This window comes from Podarcis raffonei, chromosome 5 (assembly GCF_027172205.1).
Source record: "Podarcis raffonei isolate rPodRaf1 chromosome 5, rPodRaf1.pri, whole genome shotgun sequence".
NCBI lineage: Eukaryota > Metazoa > Chordata > Lepidosauria > Squamata > Lacertidae > Podarcis > Podarcis raffonei.
This window is the reverse complement of record NC_070606.1, coordinates 24,786,461-24,803,179: the sequence shown is the minus strand read 5'-3', so window position 1 is coordinate 24,803,179 and position 16,719 is coordinate 24,786,461. Positions and strand designations below refer to the sequence as shown.

Below are 16,719 nucleotides of genomic sequence, written 5' to 3'. Positions count from 1 at the left end.
TATATTTTTACATATACATGTTTCTATAGAGGAAAACTAGATTATGGTAGCATCATCAAATGAACCTCACTCAGCAGATTAATTTAGGTAGAGGCCAGAAGGTGGAATCTTGTTCCCCAATACTGGACACGACACAATTCAGAACAGAAGTTATAAAGCAAATGAATTGAATTGTGCAAGTTGTAAAATCACTCTAATGTACTGAGGCACAGTTACCTGCTACAAGAAACAAGTTGCCTATTACCAACAGAGGATTTAAAAAGTGGCAAAAGCTGTAGGGACAAAAACTTTTTATTAGAACCAAATCAAGCAACAGTATAGGTACATAAACCTCATCACGGGACAGACAATTAACTTGGGTTATGTAAAGTAAAATAACTAGCCCAGGCAAAAGTGAACATGCTGCCAAAACAAGATCTTCAGCTGACAACTTCATCACACCCTCACAGATACTAGCAAGTTACCATCTGGCAGCTGGAAGGATAGACCGGTTCTGATAACCATGTCACAGTGAGGTTTTCTAGTCTTTATTTCCATTCTGCTCCATGCTGTACTGAAAGGTTTCAAGTCTGATTGCACTACATGTGTAGGTTCTCAGTTCTCAATGCTGCTCAGAGTGATTGCCTCTGCACTGAGCCCTTCATGTGCTCCCAGTTGTTGTAGAGAGCATAGAGACTAGTGAGCATGAGTCCTGCAACGCCACCTTTCGCTATCCCTCGCAGTCCACCTGTGGAAAACAGTAGCAGTAAAGAAAAGAGATCAGCAAATAAATGTCGGGCTTAGTCGCATGGGCTGTGCCGTACTAGAACATTTGTACAAGTAAAACACAGTACCCGAGGTCACAAAAATGGCCATTGCTTTGGAAAATATTGACACACCTCAGTGGGAACAACATCTTAAAGCAGTGGTTCACAAGCTAAGCCACTTATTAGTAGGAAGAAATTTTAGGTGTCCTAACTCACAGACCCAATGACTGCTACATTTAGGTTCATGACATAAGGTGTGAAGAAGAAAAAACAATTCCACTTATAGAAAAGGGTCAAATATATTAAATTTCAGCCCTAGCTGGAATATGAATGTATGAAAACATAAACAATAGTTCTGTGGCACTTCAAAGACTTTTTTTAATGGACTGGGTGGTCTATGAAAGCTTATGCTGTGATATGTTTGTTAAGCTTTGAGGTGCCACAAGAACCTTGGTTGTTTTTGGTAAAATAAACTACCAACATTACCACTATGAAAATTATACTTAACTAGTGGCTAGTGTAAAGCTAGTTTTATGGTACCAGAATCCCCTTTCTATAGGTTTAGATTTGTTTTACCGAGGATCATTTCTACTGCCGTAGAAAAAAACAGTTTGCAGCAAAGCCATTATGTTTTGCACTGATAGATAAAAAATACTATGTTGAGCAGGGAGAAAATCCCATCTATATATACAGCCTACAACGGGCTAGGTGACAGGATTTTTGTGCCGTGACTTTATATGTGATATAGCTAAAAGCAGTTCATGAAATAACAGGAACTACAACAGAACACTTAATGCAGTCTTGACTCTTTTAAGAGTTGTATTTTCAACCAGGACAGAGGGGGAAAAGCTAGTCTAGTTTGGGCTTAATTCTGGTGTAACACACCAGAAGAACTTGCTCATGGAGATGAAAACCAATTCTCATTTTTTCTGATGTGTAAAGCCCTGCAATGAAACCCTTTGCACTGCAATGTAGTTGTCCAACACCCAGCTATGGAACACCCCAAAGGAGAACAGCAGAACTAAGCACCAACATACAACCAAGTCACTTGTGTGAAATTCAGTTTGCATTTGCACAGCTGGCAGTGTTTGCCTTTCCTGCCTGAAAATATTCACATCAAGGTGAATATGTGTTGTTTTTTAAAAAAAGCAAGTTTGGCAAAAAGAAGAAAGAGTGCCTTTTGAGTAACAGGGCTTAGAACTCTCTTGACCCTTTTCAGTTCTGCTTGCTAAGCGATAGGCGAATGTACTCCTGTCCCTCCTCTGAAGTCAATTCTGCTAGCCTTGGATAGCAAGTCACTTTACTGAATCCCCCAAAACAAGCAGCTGTCATTATCTTTCTCTTACATACACATGTTGAGATAGGAGAATGTCAAAACATGACTTAAGGAGTTGCAGGCTGCAATATTTGAAAGCAGACACTTACAGAGCCTGCCACTTGGGAAGGCCTATCCAGTACCAACTTCTGCCATAATAAGGCCACCTCCACAGAGACAACTTCCTGATTGCCATTGGAAATCCCCCCTCCAAATCATGGGATTGCTAAAAATAAAATAAATGCAAAGTCACACACCTCTGCATTTCATACCAGGTGTGGGTGGCATGCCATCTGCTTTATTTCATGGTAGTTTTTGTTACATAAATCAGCCTTCGAATGTAAAATGTTTTGTGTAAAAATGTAAAAAGTGCTGTGTTTTCCGATGGCACTAGTAAACAGGTCATTCTAGCCTACAGGTGTAGCATGTTTTAAATTTATAATTATTGGGACAATTGACAACGGTGGGACCCACTCTATGTGAATAGAACCAAATGGTTTTCAATAGAAATCATGCCATTTCCACTGATGAAGAAGTGAGCAAGAGAAAAACACCCAGTTTCAAGCCTGATGAAAGCTCCAAGCATGTCAGACAAGAACCATCCACTTTCTAAAATAAAAGAACAATTGCTGTGCAGGGCTATCAAACTCCCAAAACCTAGAAGTTTCCATATACCTCCGTTAAACCCAACCTAGCTGGTTCCTGTGCCATTGCTTGTTTCTATTTAGCTTGCATATATCCAGAATAATGCCACCAATACAAACTATTTCATTAGATCTCCAATTATACAGGCATAGTTATAAAGCACCACACATTCTGGTTCCACAAATATATTTTCCAAGTAGTGATGATTTAATTTCTGTTGGGTTTCCCTCATAATTAGCTTTCCTCCTCCAAGTTCTCATGCAGAATTCTCAGAAAGAGCTTTGAGTTATAGTAAGAAAGCTCAGATACACCAACTGTCCCTGCTGGTATAGGCTTCTGCAAACCGCACATCTCAGCTTTAAATCTTGATGCTCCTGAACCTTCCTAAGCATACTTGAAAGAATCTATTGCTGCATGGGAAGTAGCTTCCAAGGTTTCCCAGTTCAATCTTTTGGGGGAGAATGGAGACAAAGAGGGCTGCTTAGCTTTAATGCCTCATTTTCCAAACCAGGGGAGTTAGTTTCTGAAATACACCCACACACCCTTCCAAATCCTGCTGCCACTCTAACTCCAAGTTTAATTTATATGGCAGACAGAAGGCAACAGGCAGCAACTATTAACTGGAAAAAGCAAAGACTGTTCATAGAAAGACAACCAAAGTGGCGAACTTTTCAATAAGCGCAAACAAAGATTTGAATACATTTTTTCCTTTCTATAGATCCATGTACTTTTGGCACTCAAAAATGATGACAGATCTTTTTCATGTTTTTCGCTAATGCATCACTAATTTCAATTGGTTTTCCGATACTAGTCATATTTAATCTAATGGCACTTTGCTAAGATAAGACTTGCTTTCAGAATTGCAGTCGCATGTGTCAATAACATAAACCTGCCATTTAAAATTGGGAGGAGCCCTGAAAGTTAACTAATGTTGAAACAAACAGAACAAATAGCTTTATTGCTTATGATAATGTTGGACCAGGCTGGACCTGGAGAGTGATCTATTACAGCTGTAGGAGGTAGAAGTTCAGGTAAATATTTCTAGCTAGAAAAGATGGACAGACTTTTTAAAAAGGAGCCTGCTCTACAATTGATAAAATGGTTTCCTATTTACTGCTTCCAGTGTGTTAAAATCTGTGTAAAAAAACCATGGCCTAGTTTCTTCAGCTCTTTTGTTGTCTTTAACTGTTGCACACAGAGCAGATCTATTATGCCAGCACAAATGTCTCTTAACATATTTGTTTCCACTTGAGAATTTGGAATAAATTTTTGCATTGGGTTCTGAGGTATATAACCTAAGGCTGCACAACCCTTCCTTTGTTCCTAAGGGAAGCATAGAGTTTTTTTGTGTTTCAAATATCATTTATCAGTGATGTTTTCCAGCTACAGTCTGAATCATCTTACATATAGTGCTATCCTGTCGGGCTAAAATTGTAGGATGTCTTTTTTTACACTAATCCTTACTGTTTCTGGATGAACTATAGCTAACTGCCAGAGAACTGTTATGGAGTTTCACGACCAAATTCTGGTGTCATTTTCATTGTCAATGCATTTCTCAGACTATATGCACTGTGCAGCTCAATTACTTGGGTAATCTGCTGTTACCACAACACCGAAAAGCTAAAGTCTATATTTAGAACATTTCTCACATTTAAATTTATTCTGTCTTATCACAGTAAGACAAATTTTAAAGCCCTCAATATTACCACACAAAACAAAGCATTCTCTCATATATTTACCCCCAATTTCTATTTTACGAACTGTTTGTTTATTTTAGCTCTGGATTAACAGTTTCTATCACCATTAATCAGAATGCAGAACTCATTAAAGGCAGAGCCCTTGTATTAGGATTTCAGACAAAGGTTTAATGCATATGGAAAAGGGAAACTGAGTTTTCACATGGCTCATGCCTTGTTCTTAAGAATATATAATCACGTCAGTAAACATGACATTAAGCACACACAGAACAGATAAGCTTACTTTTGACCCAACTCCTGTACACAGAACCAAAATGAATAAAGGTAATTTTGCCAGCGTACCTGTGCTTTTATACAGCATGCCTGTCATGGTCCCAGCAGCAACTGTGTTCAGATCATCTTCTGCACCTCGAGTTTTTTCAATTATGACTCCAAATGCGCTATACAGCAGTGCTGGAATTGAATTAAAGTCGAGAGTGAGAACACGAACAAACAACAACAACAGCACATGTCCAACACAGAACAACCCAGTAAGATTCTGGTCTCAGTATCATTCTCTCTTGGGGAAAGTGCCCAAAACTGAGCTTGCATTTTAAGGAAGTTGACTTAAGATCAATGAATGAAAGTTTCCCATTACCCTCTCACCCCCAGTAGCGCCATTCCATGTTGTTCAACAGTGCCCATTGGCCATCCAGAGAGGCTTTTCAGGGTATGGACATGTGCAGAGTGATATCAATGATGAGAAGAGGGCACGAAACCTTTCTGTAAACTTAGTTAACTTTGGGTGATGAAATGAGGAGGTAAGTTAATCAGAGAGGCAAAATGCAGCCCTGTAACATAAGGAAATGGCAGAATGTGTAGATTCAGGGGACATGAAAGCACTGAAGCTTCTGAAGGGAAAGGTAACTTGCTACTAAAGTGTTTCAACGGGATCAGCTGAATGGTTCTACACAAGTGCCAAATGCAAATATCAATCAATTGGGGCCAAAACCTTTGAAAAGCACCACCAACATTATTCAGTTGTATTATACAAGTATGGTCAGCAGCAAACCCAAATGAGCAGACCTGCAGTGTTTTACAAATACTGAACATAAAAGAGCAACACAGTTGAAACAGATTAGGGCCCACTATAACTTTTGAAAAACTTATTTCACACTATTTCAAAAGGATGACTTTTAAACATCCTATAAAACCTTTCTTAATCTCATACTGGAAACCAAGAACAGCAGTTGAATTTGTCTTTTGGTTAGGAAGTAGAGCCACACTCACCCACCCATCCTAAAGCCCACAACTGAATATTTTCTTCCCAGAAAGGAATTGAATTCTAAAATATTTGCAGACTTGTCACTAGACAGGTCAGGGTAAAGGACTATGACAAACAAGGAAATGTTACTCAAGAAAACAAACACAGCTGCGAAGTGTCTGTTAATGTATCACTTGCAAGGGTGGAATCTTGAACTTTGGGACCTTTGAGCTCAAATGGCAATTTTCCATGATCTATGATTTCCCTGCTGATGGGGGCGAGCAGAAAGCGGGGAGGGAATCCTTGAAGATGCCAGAGTCTTCTGTGACAAAGGGAGATTTTTCAGGCCTCTAAATCTCATTTAAGGAAAGGCAAGCAGGCCCTAGATTCATTTTATGCTTTGCAATGCAGTGCAATGACTTTCCAAACCCGAAGAAGCCAGAATCCTTGACAAAACTTCCATTCTAATTCTAGTAGACTTCCAGGATTACTGAAAAATTCAACTGAGTTACAGAGAATGATATTGACATTTCCCATGTAGATTTGATTTACACAACAAACTTACTTACCTAGAGATCCAAGAGTGTTGGCCCATAATGCCCCTTGCCTTGTCACCATATTTAAAATCCTACAAGGAAGTAATGAGAGAAAGAGATTGAGCTGTACTGCTTTATCATAGGCTATATTGTTTTCAAGGCCTAAACAGAACCAAAGACAACTTAAGTTTCTTCTGCTCACGCCTTCTGTCCTAGAATCTGTTCCATGCATTTCATAAGGCAAGAGTGAAAAAGGGAAAGCTTAAATGAAACTTGTTCTACCTGGAGAAATCAAATGCTGTACAAACGTTTGATCTCTAGCACACCAGCAATACAGGTTTTACTACAGGAACCTAACTTGAAAGGACAAGTTAAATTCATTTGCATTTTTGAACAAATCTGCTCTGCTTTAAGGCAGGTGGCACTACGTGCCAAGGTTAATTAAAACGTTTATGTAACTCAAATGCAAATTTGGAGCTCAGTGTTACGTAATATTTTTTCCAGGTTTTCTTTTTCCATAAGCATCCTAGCTAAAAGATTAATTGTTCACTTCTTTTTTAAATAAGTAGATCCATAGATTTTTCTGTAGTCCAACCTACTTAGCATGTTTCAGGTTCTGGAGAAAGCAAGTGCACAAAACATGGACTGTGATCCAAATAATTAGTTAAGGTGTGCATAATGGCTTGATCATACCCACAGTGAATTTTCTTTTTATCCCCCCACCCCTTTAAATACCAGAGCCTTGCACCTAATTCAAAAACAGCCTCTGGAAGTCCCTCAGTTTCAGAAGCACTTTGCCTTGTGGCATGAAGAGCACTGTATTGGGGCTATGAAGCATAATATACCGTATTTTTCGCTCTATAACACGCACCCGACCATAACACGCACATAGTTTTTAGAGGAGGAAAACAAGACAAAAAATATTCTAAATGAAACAGTGGATGTATGATTTTTGTGGTTCATTCTGTGGCCACAGACATGTGATCTGACGGTAAGTTTGGGGTAGCCCAATGCAAAAATCCTGAGGATCCATGCTTTGTAACCATGTTTTTGCACCACCGCGGCCCCAGGCAACAGTGGGTGCATGATTTTTTTGGTGCAAGCTGTAGCCATGGACATGCTATGTGATCTGCTGGTGAATTTGGGGTGACCCGTGTAAGCGGCTCCTCTCCTCTCCCGCTTTGCTCCTTTAAAGAAGCAGGCTCTCTGTCCCTCTCTCCTCCCTACTCAGCGGCTCTTCTCCTGCTTTGCTGTTTCAAAGCGGAGGAGGGAAGGAAGGGGAACCATGGATCCTCTGCTCACAACTGCAGCCGATCCCCCCGCCATCTGTAGGCATTCGCACCATAACACGCACAGACATTTCCCCTTACTTTCTAGGAGGAAAAAAGTGAGTGTTATGGTGCAAAAAATACGGTAATCATTTCTGCCGCATTAATTAGTCTGAATAACTGAAGCTTCTGAACAGATTCCATGGGACACAAACTAAATGAACTACCCAAAGCACATGTTTAAATAGACATTTCTCTTAGTTCTAATATATCAATTAAATGGTCATTAGAACATGATTCCAGAAGCAACCATATTTGGGTAAATCTGAAATCAGGACTGAAAATTCTGAATGGGGTGACTGCTGCCTAGGAATGAAGAAGTATTTCTATGCATAGGTACCTACCAAAGATGCAGTACAGTGCCTTAATAATCCAATTCCTCCCCCCTCCTTCAGCTATGGCTTGAATTTAGAAAACAGCTTTGGGAGCCTGTTGAAGCTAGATAATTTCCCCCTCCAAGACAGACAACTGATTTGAATATATTCATCAAGCAATTCTTTAAATCAAAATGCAAGGCTGATTTTTTTACATTCTAAAGAAAAGTGCTTTCATCAAAGGAAACCATGTTAACTGAGCCAATTCTAGATTAACAATTTTTACCAGTACACTGCTCTACATATTTTAAGAATTAGATCACAGTGCAGTGTGGAGTGCTCTTGTTCATTTTTCCTATCTCTGCAAGCCTTGGGAGTTCCCCTGAATATGCTGATGCTCTTACATTAACCTGGATTTGGCTACAGTTCTGTCAGCACTCAACAAGGGAGTTTGCTATTAGAAGACATTATACCAAGACTGCCCAAATAGTTTAGATTGCATTAAGGAGCTTGTCCTTTGGAAGACTGTTAAGCATGCAAAAATCCAAGTGCTAAATTATACACATTTTAATTTGGACATCCTTAAATATCACTTCTTATAAACTTTATAAAAACAAAGGGGGAGAAAGGTCAAACATCCTCTACCATAGAAATTAAAATCACATGCTGAACAAGTGTGTATGCTCCCAGACTAGTGCTGAGTAGAATGTTAACTGCTCAGCACACTCTCAGAGAAGCACAGTATTGCCCCACACTGGTGTCAGCTGCCTCCAGAACAGAGACAGTGACAGACAGATAAAACAGGCAGTACTTTTATCTCCCAGCAGTGTAACACCGTCACAGGCATGATACTGACCCAGACAGCTGACTACCGCTGGAACCTAGGGACAAATGATGAACGGGAGACAAAGGTACCTTTCAGAACGTGCAAGGTGTTATCTGCTCACAGCATGCTGTGCACCTTACAGAGAGCAAGAAAAGTGAAACTAAATCGAAAGATGTTCTTCCCAGTGTGCAAGCTCCTGCCCAAGCAGAACTGCCATATAATTTGCTTATTACAATCCTGCCTAGCTGCTAGGACTTGCACACACATGTGCTGAATGAACACCCATGCCAATTTCCCTTCTGTTTTTTTTATGGTTCTATTAACCCAGGAGATTCAGGACTACTTGCTATAAAATTGATGATTCATTATTAACTCATAGTAGCAAATGCTGTACAGCTAACTTACATCTTACATTTATTTTACTTATGCAATTGCAGCTTTGAGTGGAAGGGGAGGGGGAATAATAAATGGAGCACAGAGGAAACACACTATTTATTTATTTGTTCTCCCCACATTCTTGTGCAAAGCTTCAATTGTGGGCTTACCGGGCTTTGGGAAGGTGGAGCAGTCCTCCGCCTCCTTCCCAAAGTCAGGTTAGCGAGGCGTCAGGCTTTGGGAAGGAGGTGCTATGGCTCTGGAAGGGTCCTAGAGCTCTCCCTCCTCCTTCCCAGAGCTGGGCAAGCGCTTACTGGGCCCTGGGACCTTGTCAGAGCCCTCGCGCCTCTTCCCCATAGCCAGGCAAGCAGACCTCCACCTTGCAGAGGCCCTGGTTCCAGGGGATCCTGGATTTATGCGGTTTTGCTTATACACACATTGGCCAGGAACGTAACCCCCATCTAAGATGCGAGCTACATACCTGTACAGTCATTGTAGCTTGAATACTCGCACAGAGCCTTAATTTTTGGACTAGTGAGATCCTATGGGAGAATATATTTCAACTGATCATTCAGGTAATGTGGGCTGCCAATTGCGTTAATGCAGGCCAATGTGTCCTTTTTTAATCCACCGTACTTTAACAGAATCTGGAGTTAACATGTCTGAGCAATGAATATTGATAGAACTGAGGTAAATGGAAGAAAGATGGGAGGCAACTTTTGTGTCCAATCTCAGTGTCTAATATGGATGCTACAGGAGGCAGACCAATAGGAGCAGCAGTTCCACAGAGCTGCGAATAATGAAGAATCAGAAGGGAATTGCTGATGATTCGAGGAAAAGGGTATGTCATGGATTCTGAGAGGCAGTTGAGATTGTTGAGAGCCAGTGTGGTGTAGTGGTTAAGAGCGGTAGTCTCGTAATCTGGGGAACCGGGTTCGCGTCTCCGCTCCTCCACATGCAGCTGCTGGGTGACCTTGGGCCAGTCACACTCCTCTGAAGTCTCTCAGCCCCACTCACCTCACAGAGTGTTTGTTGTGGGGGAGGAAGGGAAAGGAGAATGTTAGCCGCTTTGAGACTCCTTAAAGGGAGTGAAAGGCGGGATATCAAATCCAAACTCCTCTTCTTCTGCGAATAATGAAGAATCAGAAGGGAATTGTTGATGATTCGAGGAAAAGGGTATGTCATGGATTCTGAGAGGCAGTTGGGTTATTCCAGTTTAGAGAACATATAACTTCCCTATTGTGTAGGATACACTTGCCATTTTTCCAAAACCTATCTTTGCTAGTTCTGTGACAATGTTGCAGTATATAAATAATAATAATAATAATAATAATAATAATAATAATAATAATGTCTTCCGTCTGGGATCATGCACCAAAATGTTAACAGTTTCTGTACCCCCATTGTTCTAGAAAATGTTAATAAGAAGTACTAACAGATGGATAATTAAAGGATTATACATAAATCTTTAGATATTGTTATAGTTTTCCTTTAAAACAGTTTTACAAATGAGGGCCACATATGAGCCACATTTTGTGGAGAATATTTATCCTTGCAACTGCTAGGAATGGAGTGACTGGGATAGCTGACCTTCAGCATATCTTCCTGAATGTCCAGTAGAGCATTAATATTAGTTTGCTGCCACCTGCTGGTCTAAAGGATTTAATGTTTGCCATCTTTCTACATAACAATCTGTTCAATATACATTTTTTAAAAATGCCATAGGATCATGAATTTGAAATTTCTATGTCCAGCATAATTTGTTTTTGGCCAAGATTTCTCTGAAAGAACAAGAAATCTCATTTGAAAGTAAAGCTTATAGAAATCAAGTGAATATGTGCATGTATTGACATCCTATGCCCTTTTAAAATGTGGCTCTTTTTTGGTGTGTGGGTGTGGGGGTGTTATTGGGTTCTTTTTATTTTGATTACAGTATATATATAGTGTTCTTTACGTTGATCTTTTCTGTGAACCACCTTGAGACCTCCGGGTATAGGGCGGTATATTAATTAATTAATTAAATAATTAATAATGTAAGCATGCACAAATTGATAGGAGGGGATAGAAAGAGAACAAAAAGGTGTTTCCTCAGAAATAACTCAATTACCTTCTTTTTAAGATTAATGAAGTGATCACCACCACACGTTGAGCTCATCCTAATTCAAGACTTCTCACACAACTCAGGGCAGTGACAATCCGCTGTCAGGAATACTAAAACACCCCAGATTTGGTATTTAGTCCTTTAGCTTTATGGGCACAAAAGGCTTTATAAGTTAAGACTTACACAGAAGTGTAATTTTATCCTGACTGCACTAAAGGCGAATTTAATGATATCTCACTTACACTTATAGGAAGTCTAAATTCAAGGCAAGCAAGAAAATAAGTATCTGGAAGGCTGTAAGACCATGAATACTTATGAATTCTTCTGAAAACAAAATGAAAAATGAGCAACCCTTGAAAGCTGAAAAGTATCTGGAATTATGTACTTACTGTACATTTCTAGGTTTAGACCAAGCCATGCTCTGTGTCTCCTTCAAGCCCAGTCGCAGGCCATTTAGTGCACCAAATGCAGCTCCTAAAAGGCAGGACATCAGGATTAACCACAGGAAATGAAAACTGAACACACACTCCAGTAAGGATTAAAACAGCTCACCAATTAAACATGCAGTCTACGGAAAAATAAACTATAATAATGATACGCTTCTACTGAAGCAGATATACAGGCATATGTTGTATTATTGAAGGCAGTTTACATTTTACAGGCAAAATAGCGAATGTGGCCTGCGTGAGTCACTTGCCCAATCTTTCTTTGCTCTTTATTTTTTGTTCTTATGTTCTCTCTTCCTGTACAATCACACCCCATAGCAATTACCTACTGTATTCTCTACAATGGGGTGGGGGAGAATAAACAGCCCCTAGAAGATGTAGGAAAGTGAGATGGAAAAATACCAAATCATGCCACAGCAGCAAAAAATATCTATTAGTCTATGCATAGAATCTTCGATAACCTGTTATAAAACTGCAAAGTTTGTATGTTCAGAAAAACCACAAATGCCATTTTCAAACAGCATATGCTATACTGCAGACATAAATGCAGCTGATATGTATGCTCCCATTCTAGTGCTGAGCAGGACATTAACTGCTTAGCACACTCTCAGAGAAGCACAGCACTGCCCCACCCTGCTGCCAAAATGCCTCCAGAACGGTGACAATGACAGACAGACTGGACAATATTTTCATCTCCCAGCAGTGTAACACTGTCAGGCATGGTAATGACACAGACAGCTGACTACCACTGAAATTTAGGGAATCAACAACAGTCTCAGACACCCCAAACCTTCACTCAAATGTTCCATCGTTCATTTTTGGCAATGAAGGCCTTGCAACTGTTGTTACAATTTGATGATTATGTCCAGAAAAGCCTTCAAAGGGAATGGCATTTAAAAAATAAATTGCCCTGAGCTTACAGAAAAAGTATCAACAGTGTAAATGGGGGGAAGATACAACCTAGATCACAATTAATGCACCGTGAAAACAGTGTAAATCATTGACACTCTCAATGGTGCTAGAAGACTCTGTTCTGTTGTGCCGCAGGACTATTACTTTTGCTACAAAAGAGTAACACACTACCCCTCTAGAATTTGTTACTATAATGCACTCAAGTTTGTGTTGCTTGTTTTAGACAAGAAGTATGTCACTGGAGACTTGGCTAAATTTGATACATCACAAATATATTTTTATACACTACACTCACCACCCACCCACACATACAAATTCTATCCATTTTAAAACAGAACAACATCACAATATAACTTAAATGTTACCCATACCTGTCATGCAGCATCCTCCAATTGTAAAGAATGCCAGCTCAAACCTGCCCCTAGTTTTGCTAGCTCCAGTGGGTAAAATGAACTCATCTGTGTCCTGAAACGGAAATATCCTTTTAAATTACATTTGCGGCTAAAAACTCGTTCGCTTTATAAAAACAGGTGCAATACATTCATTCGACTGTGTTGACACTTATGTCGAAGTGTTACTTAAGAGAAAAATAAGGAGCCTTGCTATCTCTGAGCTAATCAGGTGCTCAAATGAAAGGTTAGATAAAAAGGTCCATAAGAGAATAATACATGGTAAATAAATCTACCACAGAAATTCAAGCCATTGCATGTTACATGCATTGCATGTTGACCATGAGTGTAAGCTTCTAGTCTAGCACTGAGCAGGATATTGACTGCTTAGCACACTCTCAAAGAAGCACAATACTGCCCCCCACTGGTATCAGCTGCCTCCAGAACAGAGGAGCTGACAGACAGCTAACATGGACAGTACTTTTATCTTCCAGCAGTGTAACACTGTCACAGACATGGAGATGACAAAGACAGCTGACCACCACTGGGGTTTAGAAACAAAATCCTCTGTATCACTGGTTCTCAGATTAGAGAGAATTCACACTTAGTTTCTACCCATACTAGCCTACAGACCTAGAAGCTGCAAGAAGCTGGGACTGTGTGGCTGTAGATGGTTAAGAGCAAGCATGGCAAAGAGGCACTTGAACACTAAGTGGACACTGCATGTTTGAACCCTGTGAAAGGGAGCTCCCAACTTATCTTCTAGCTTGTAAGAGTGGGTGGTGCATGCTTAAGAAGGGCTAAACATCTAGATATATTTATCTTTCTGAACTGTTTGAAAATGGGCCACTTCACACTGCCCACTGACTTGATCTTTTATGAACAGAATTAACAGAGAACCTCAACTCTTCTGTTAAGGTTTATCCATTTATCCTTATTCATTTACTGAAATATGAGAGGACCCGTCCTCAATTTGGAGCGCTTGATGAGGAAACTGGTCAAAATCTTTTTGGAACTATACAATGACCTCATCTGCGCATGGGTTGATTCCAGAGTGACAAGTGTCTCATTTGCTCCTGTGCAAAGTTGTGGTTTGGCTTAGCACATTAGTAGAATCTGTGCTTGTGGTTTAACCTTCCAGGGCTAACCATGGCTAACTGGGCCAACATCTACTTACACACGTACAGTGGTACCTCCGGTTGTGGATGGGATCCATTCCAGAGCTCCGGTTGGATTCCGAGGTCTTCACTACCGGAGGTGACTGTTCTGCGCATGTGTGCGGTGCAATAGAGCGCTTCTGTGCATGCGGTGAAACCCGGACAAATACTTCCGGGTTTGCTGCATTCGCATCCTGAAGTTTACGTAACCAGAGGGTTACGCAACGCAAGGTACTACTGTATAGATAAAAAGGTAAAGACCCCTAGATGGTTAAATCCAGTCAAAGGCGACTATGGGGTTGCGGCGATCATCTAGCTTTCAGGCCGAGGGAGCTGGTGTTTTTCTGCAGCTCTCTGGGTCATGTGGCCAGCATGACTAAGCCACTACTGGCACACAGAGGACTGTGACAAGTGCCAGAGCGCACAGAAATGCCATTTACATTCCCGCTGCAGCAGTACCTATTTATCTACTTGCACTGGTGTGCTTTTGAACTGCTAAGTTGGCAGAAGCTGGGACACAGCAACAGGATCTCACCCCGTTGAGCAGATTTGAACTGCCAGCCTTCTGATTGGCAAGCCCAAGAGGCTCAGTGGTTTAGACCACAGCGCCACTCGCATCCCTTTACCTTTACCTTACATGCATATACTCATAACCTTTATATAAATTTCTTAAATGAACATTTAGCAATCAATTGTAACTATATAGTAATATAATTTGAACAAGCATTTACATCTCACCTGTATAAGGTATCTGGGATCTACATTTAAATATGGAGACAAAGGATTCATTCCAGTCACTGCAAAAAATAAAATATAAAACAAAAGATAAATTTCAGTATAACTAGATGTAAAAGTTCATATGACAGTAAAGGGCTAAGACAGAAAAAGATGAAAAATTAAAGCAGCGTTAACTTTCAAATGTACATTGTGGCCTGGGTTGCACAAAACGCTAAGCCAGACTGGCTTAGAACTATCATATGAGCTCTTCCAGAAAAAACATGAGCTGATTCAGACAACACACCAATCCTTGGCAATGCAGCAGCAAATAAAGGACCAGAGAGAAGCAAAGCAGCTGCATTCTGGCTAAGTCAAGGTGAGCCATGCTTAGCTTATGTCTACCAAGCAATCCCTACTCAATGAAATAATATTCATAGTGTGAGCCATGCCTGTCCTACGAAGCTGGTTAGTATAGAAGAGAGCAGTGTGGAGAATGAAAGGAGAGAAAAGCCAGTACTGTACATGAGTTTCAGGCTAAGTAGCCATATTTAAGAAATCTCTGTGTTAATGTAGAACTATCACCTTGAAACTCTACTTACAACAGAGTAGAAAAGCCACATGCAGGAATACATCAGGAAAATCTGGAATACATACTTTTTCTGAAATGCTCAACAGTTATTCAGACCATTCACTGGGTCAAGGCCTTAAAACTGGTATCCCTCATGTTAAGAAAGGAGGCATTTGATCATGCTGGCAAACCCAAGTTAAAACAGGGACCACTTTCAGCCACATGCCTGGTGGAAACACCACAGATGCTTACATGACAGGGATAGCTCAGTCAGTAGAGCATGAGACTCAATCTCAGGGCCATGGGTTTAAACCCCACATTGGGCATAAGATCGCTGCATTGCAGTGGGTTGGACTAGATGACCCTTGTGACCCCTTCCAACTCTACCATTCCATGACCTTGAAAATACACCTGGAAGAGTTAAGCTGCTTTCCCTCCTTCACAACTTTTACGAGCTGCAGCCCCACAAACCTGCCTGCCAGACCTTCACCCCCCCCGCCCGACTTCCTTCGCTTTAAAATGTCCAAAACTGCACAGTAGGGAAAATAAAAGAGAGGATCTAATACATGCTCCAAGAAAGAGCACCAGCCTTCTGTTCAGTCCTATGTGATATTCCTCCCACGCTTTCAAGGTAGAATTCTACTCCGCCACATCGGTCAGTTTTAAGTCTTTTATTTGATTGTATTCTACGGTCAAAGCTGGTTATTATTATTTTAAAATTTAATTTATACTTTTCAGGTTTATACATTTCACTAATTTTAACATTTCAAAGCCTGACTTCCTTCCCCTTATTTCTGCGGTTCCTTAAATTTATTATCTTCGGCATATCCAAATTAACTTAATTTGTTCATTTATTCATCTACTTTAAATATATACTATTATAAAACCGCAGGTTATTACAATAATCCTGCCAATGTATCGACACCATCATCATTTTATTCCCCCCCCGCATCACTTGTTATAAAAGAGGGATTAATAAAATAGGGCACCCCCAACCCGACGCCCGAAACGAATGAAGAAGCTCCCCTCGCCAAATACTCACGAGGGACTCCGGCCAGGTCCGCGTGGGAATAGCCGGGCCCACCCATCGCCGCGCCGCCGAAGAGGCCGCCGAGCCCGGAGCCCTTCGAGTTCCCGGCTCCCCCTTCCATGGAGGACGAACTTCTGCCGGGGGGGCTTCAGCAGCCCTCTCCCCTCCCCCTCCTCGTGCTCAGCAGCGGCGATTAATGGACGTTTTTCCCTCGGCGCCCGCTCGCTCGCTCCTTCCTTCCTCCCTCAAGGCCGGCGCGGGAAAGGAGAGCGCGACGACCTCCTCAGCGCCAAGGCCGCGGTTGACGTAAAGCGACTCCGCGACGCCGGCGCGCGAGGCTGCTTCGCGTGCGTCTCTAGTTCCGCTTTGCGACG

The 16,719-nt window shown here is 41.0% G+C and overlaps 1 protein-coding gene and 3 non-coding genes across 4 annotated transcripts; all 4 read right to left on the bottom strand.

Moving 5' to 3' along the window:
• Window positions 1–273: 273 nt before the first annotated feature.
• TIMM23B (translocase of inner mitochondrial membrane 23 homolog B) lies at window positions 274–16,666 on the bottom strand. Its single transcript, XM_053388254.1, has 7 exons — window positions 16,358–16,666; window positions 14,769–14,827; window positions 12,856–12,949; window positions 11,516–11,600; window positions 6,216–6,274; window positions 4,746–4,856; window positions 274–727 (listed from the first exon to the last, which is right to left on the bottom strand). The coding sequence occupies exons 1-7, from the start codon at window positions 16,464–16,466 to the stop codon at window positions 612–614; spliced, it is 633 nt and encodes a 210-aa protein (XP_053244229.1). The 5' UTR covers window positions 16,467–16,666; the 3' UTR covers window positions 274–611.
• Window positions 8,500–8,703, bottom strand: LOC128414974 (small nucleolar RNA SNORA74). The gene has a single exon (XR_008330779.1). It is a non-coding gene; the product is annotated as a small nucleolar RNA SNORA74 (small nucleolar RNA).
• On the bottom strand, window positions 12,127–12,325 carry LOC128414977 (small nucleolar RNA SNORA74). Its single transcript, XR_008330781.1, has one exon. It is a non-coding gene; the product is annotated as a small nucleolar RNA SNORA74 (small nucleolar RNA).
• Window positions 13,219–13,422, bottom strand: LOC128414976 (small nucleolar RNA SNORA74). The gene has a single exon (XR_008330780.1). It is a non-coding gene; the product is annotated as a small nucleolar RNA SNORA74 (small nucleolar RNA).
• Window positions 16,667–16,719: the final 53 nt, after the last annotated feature.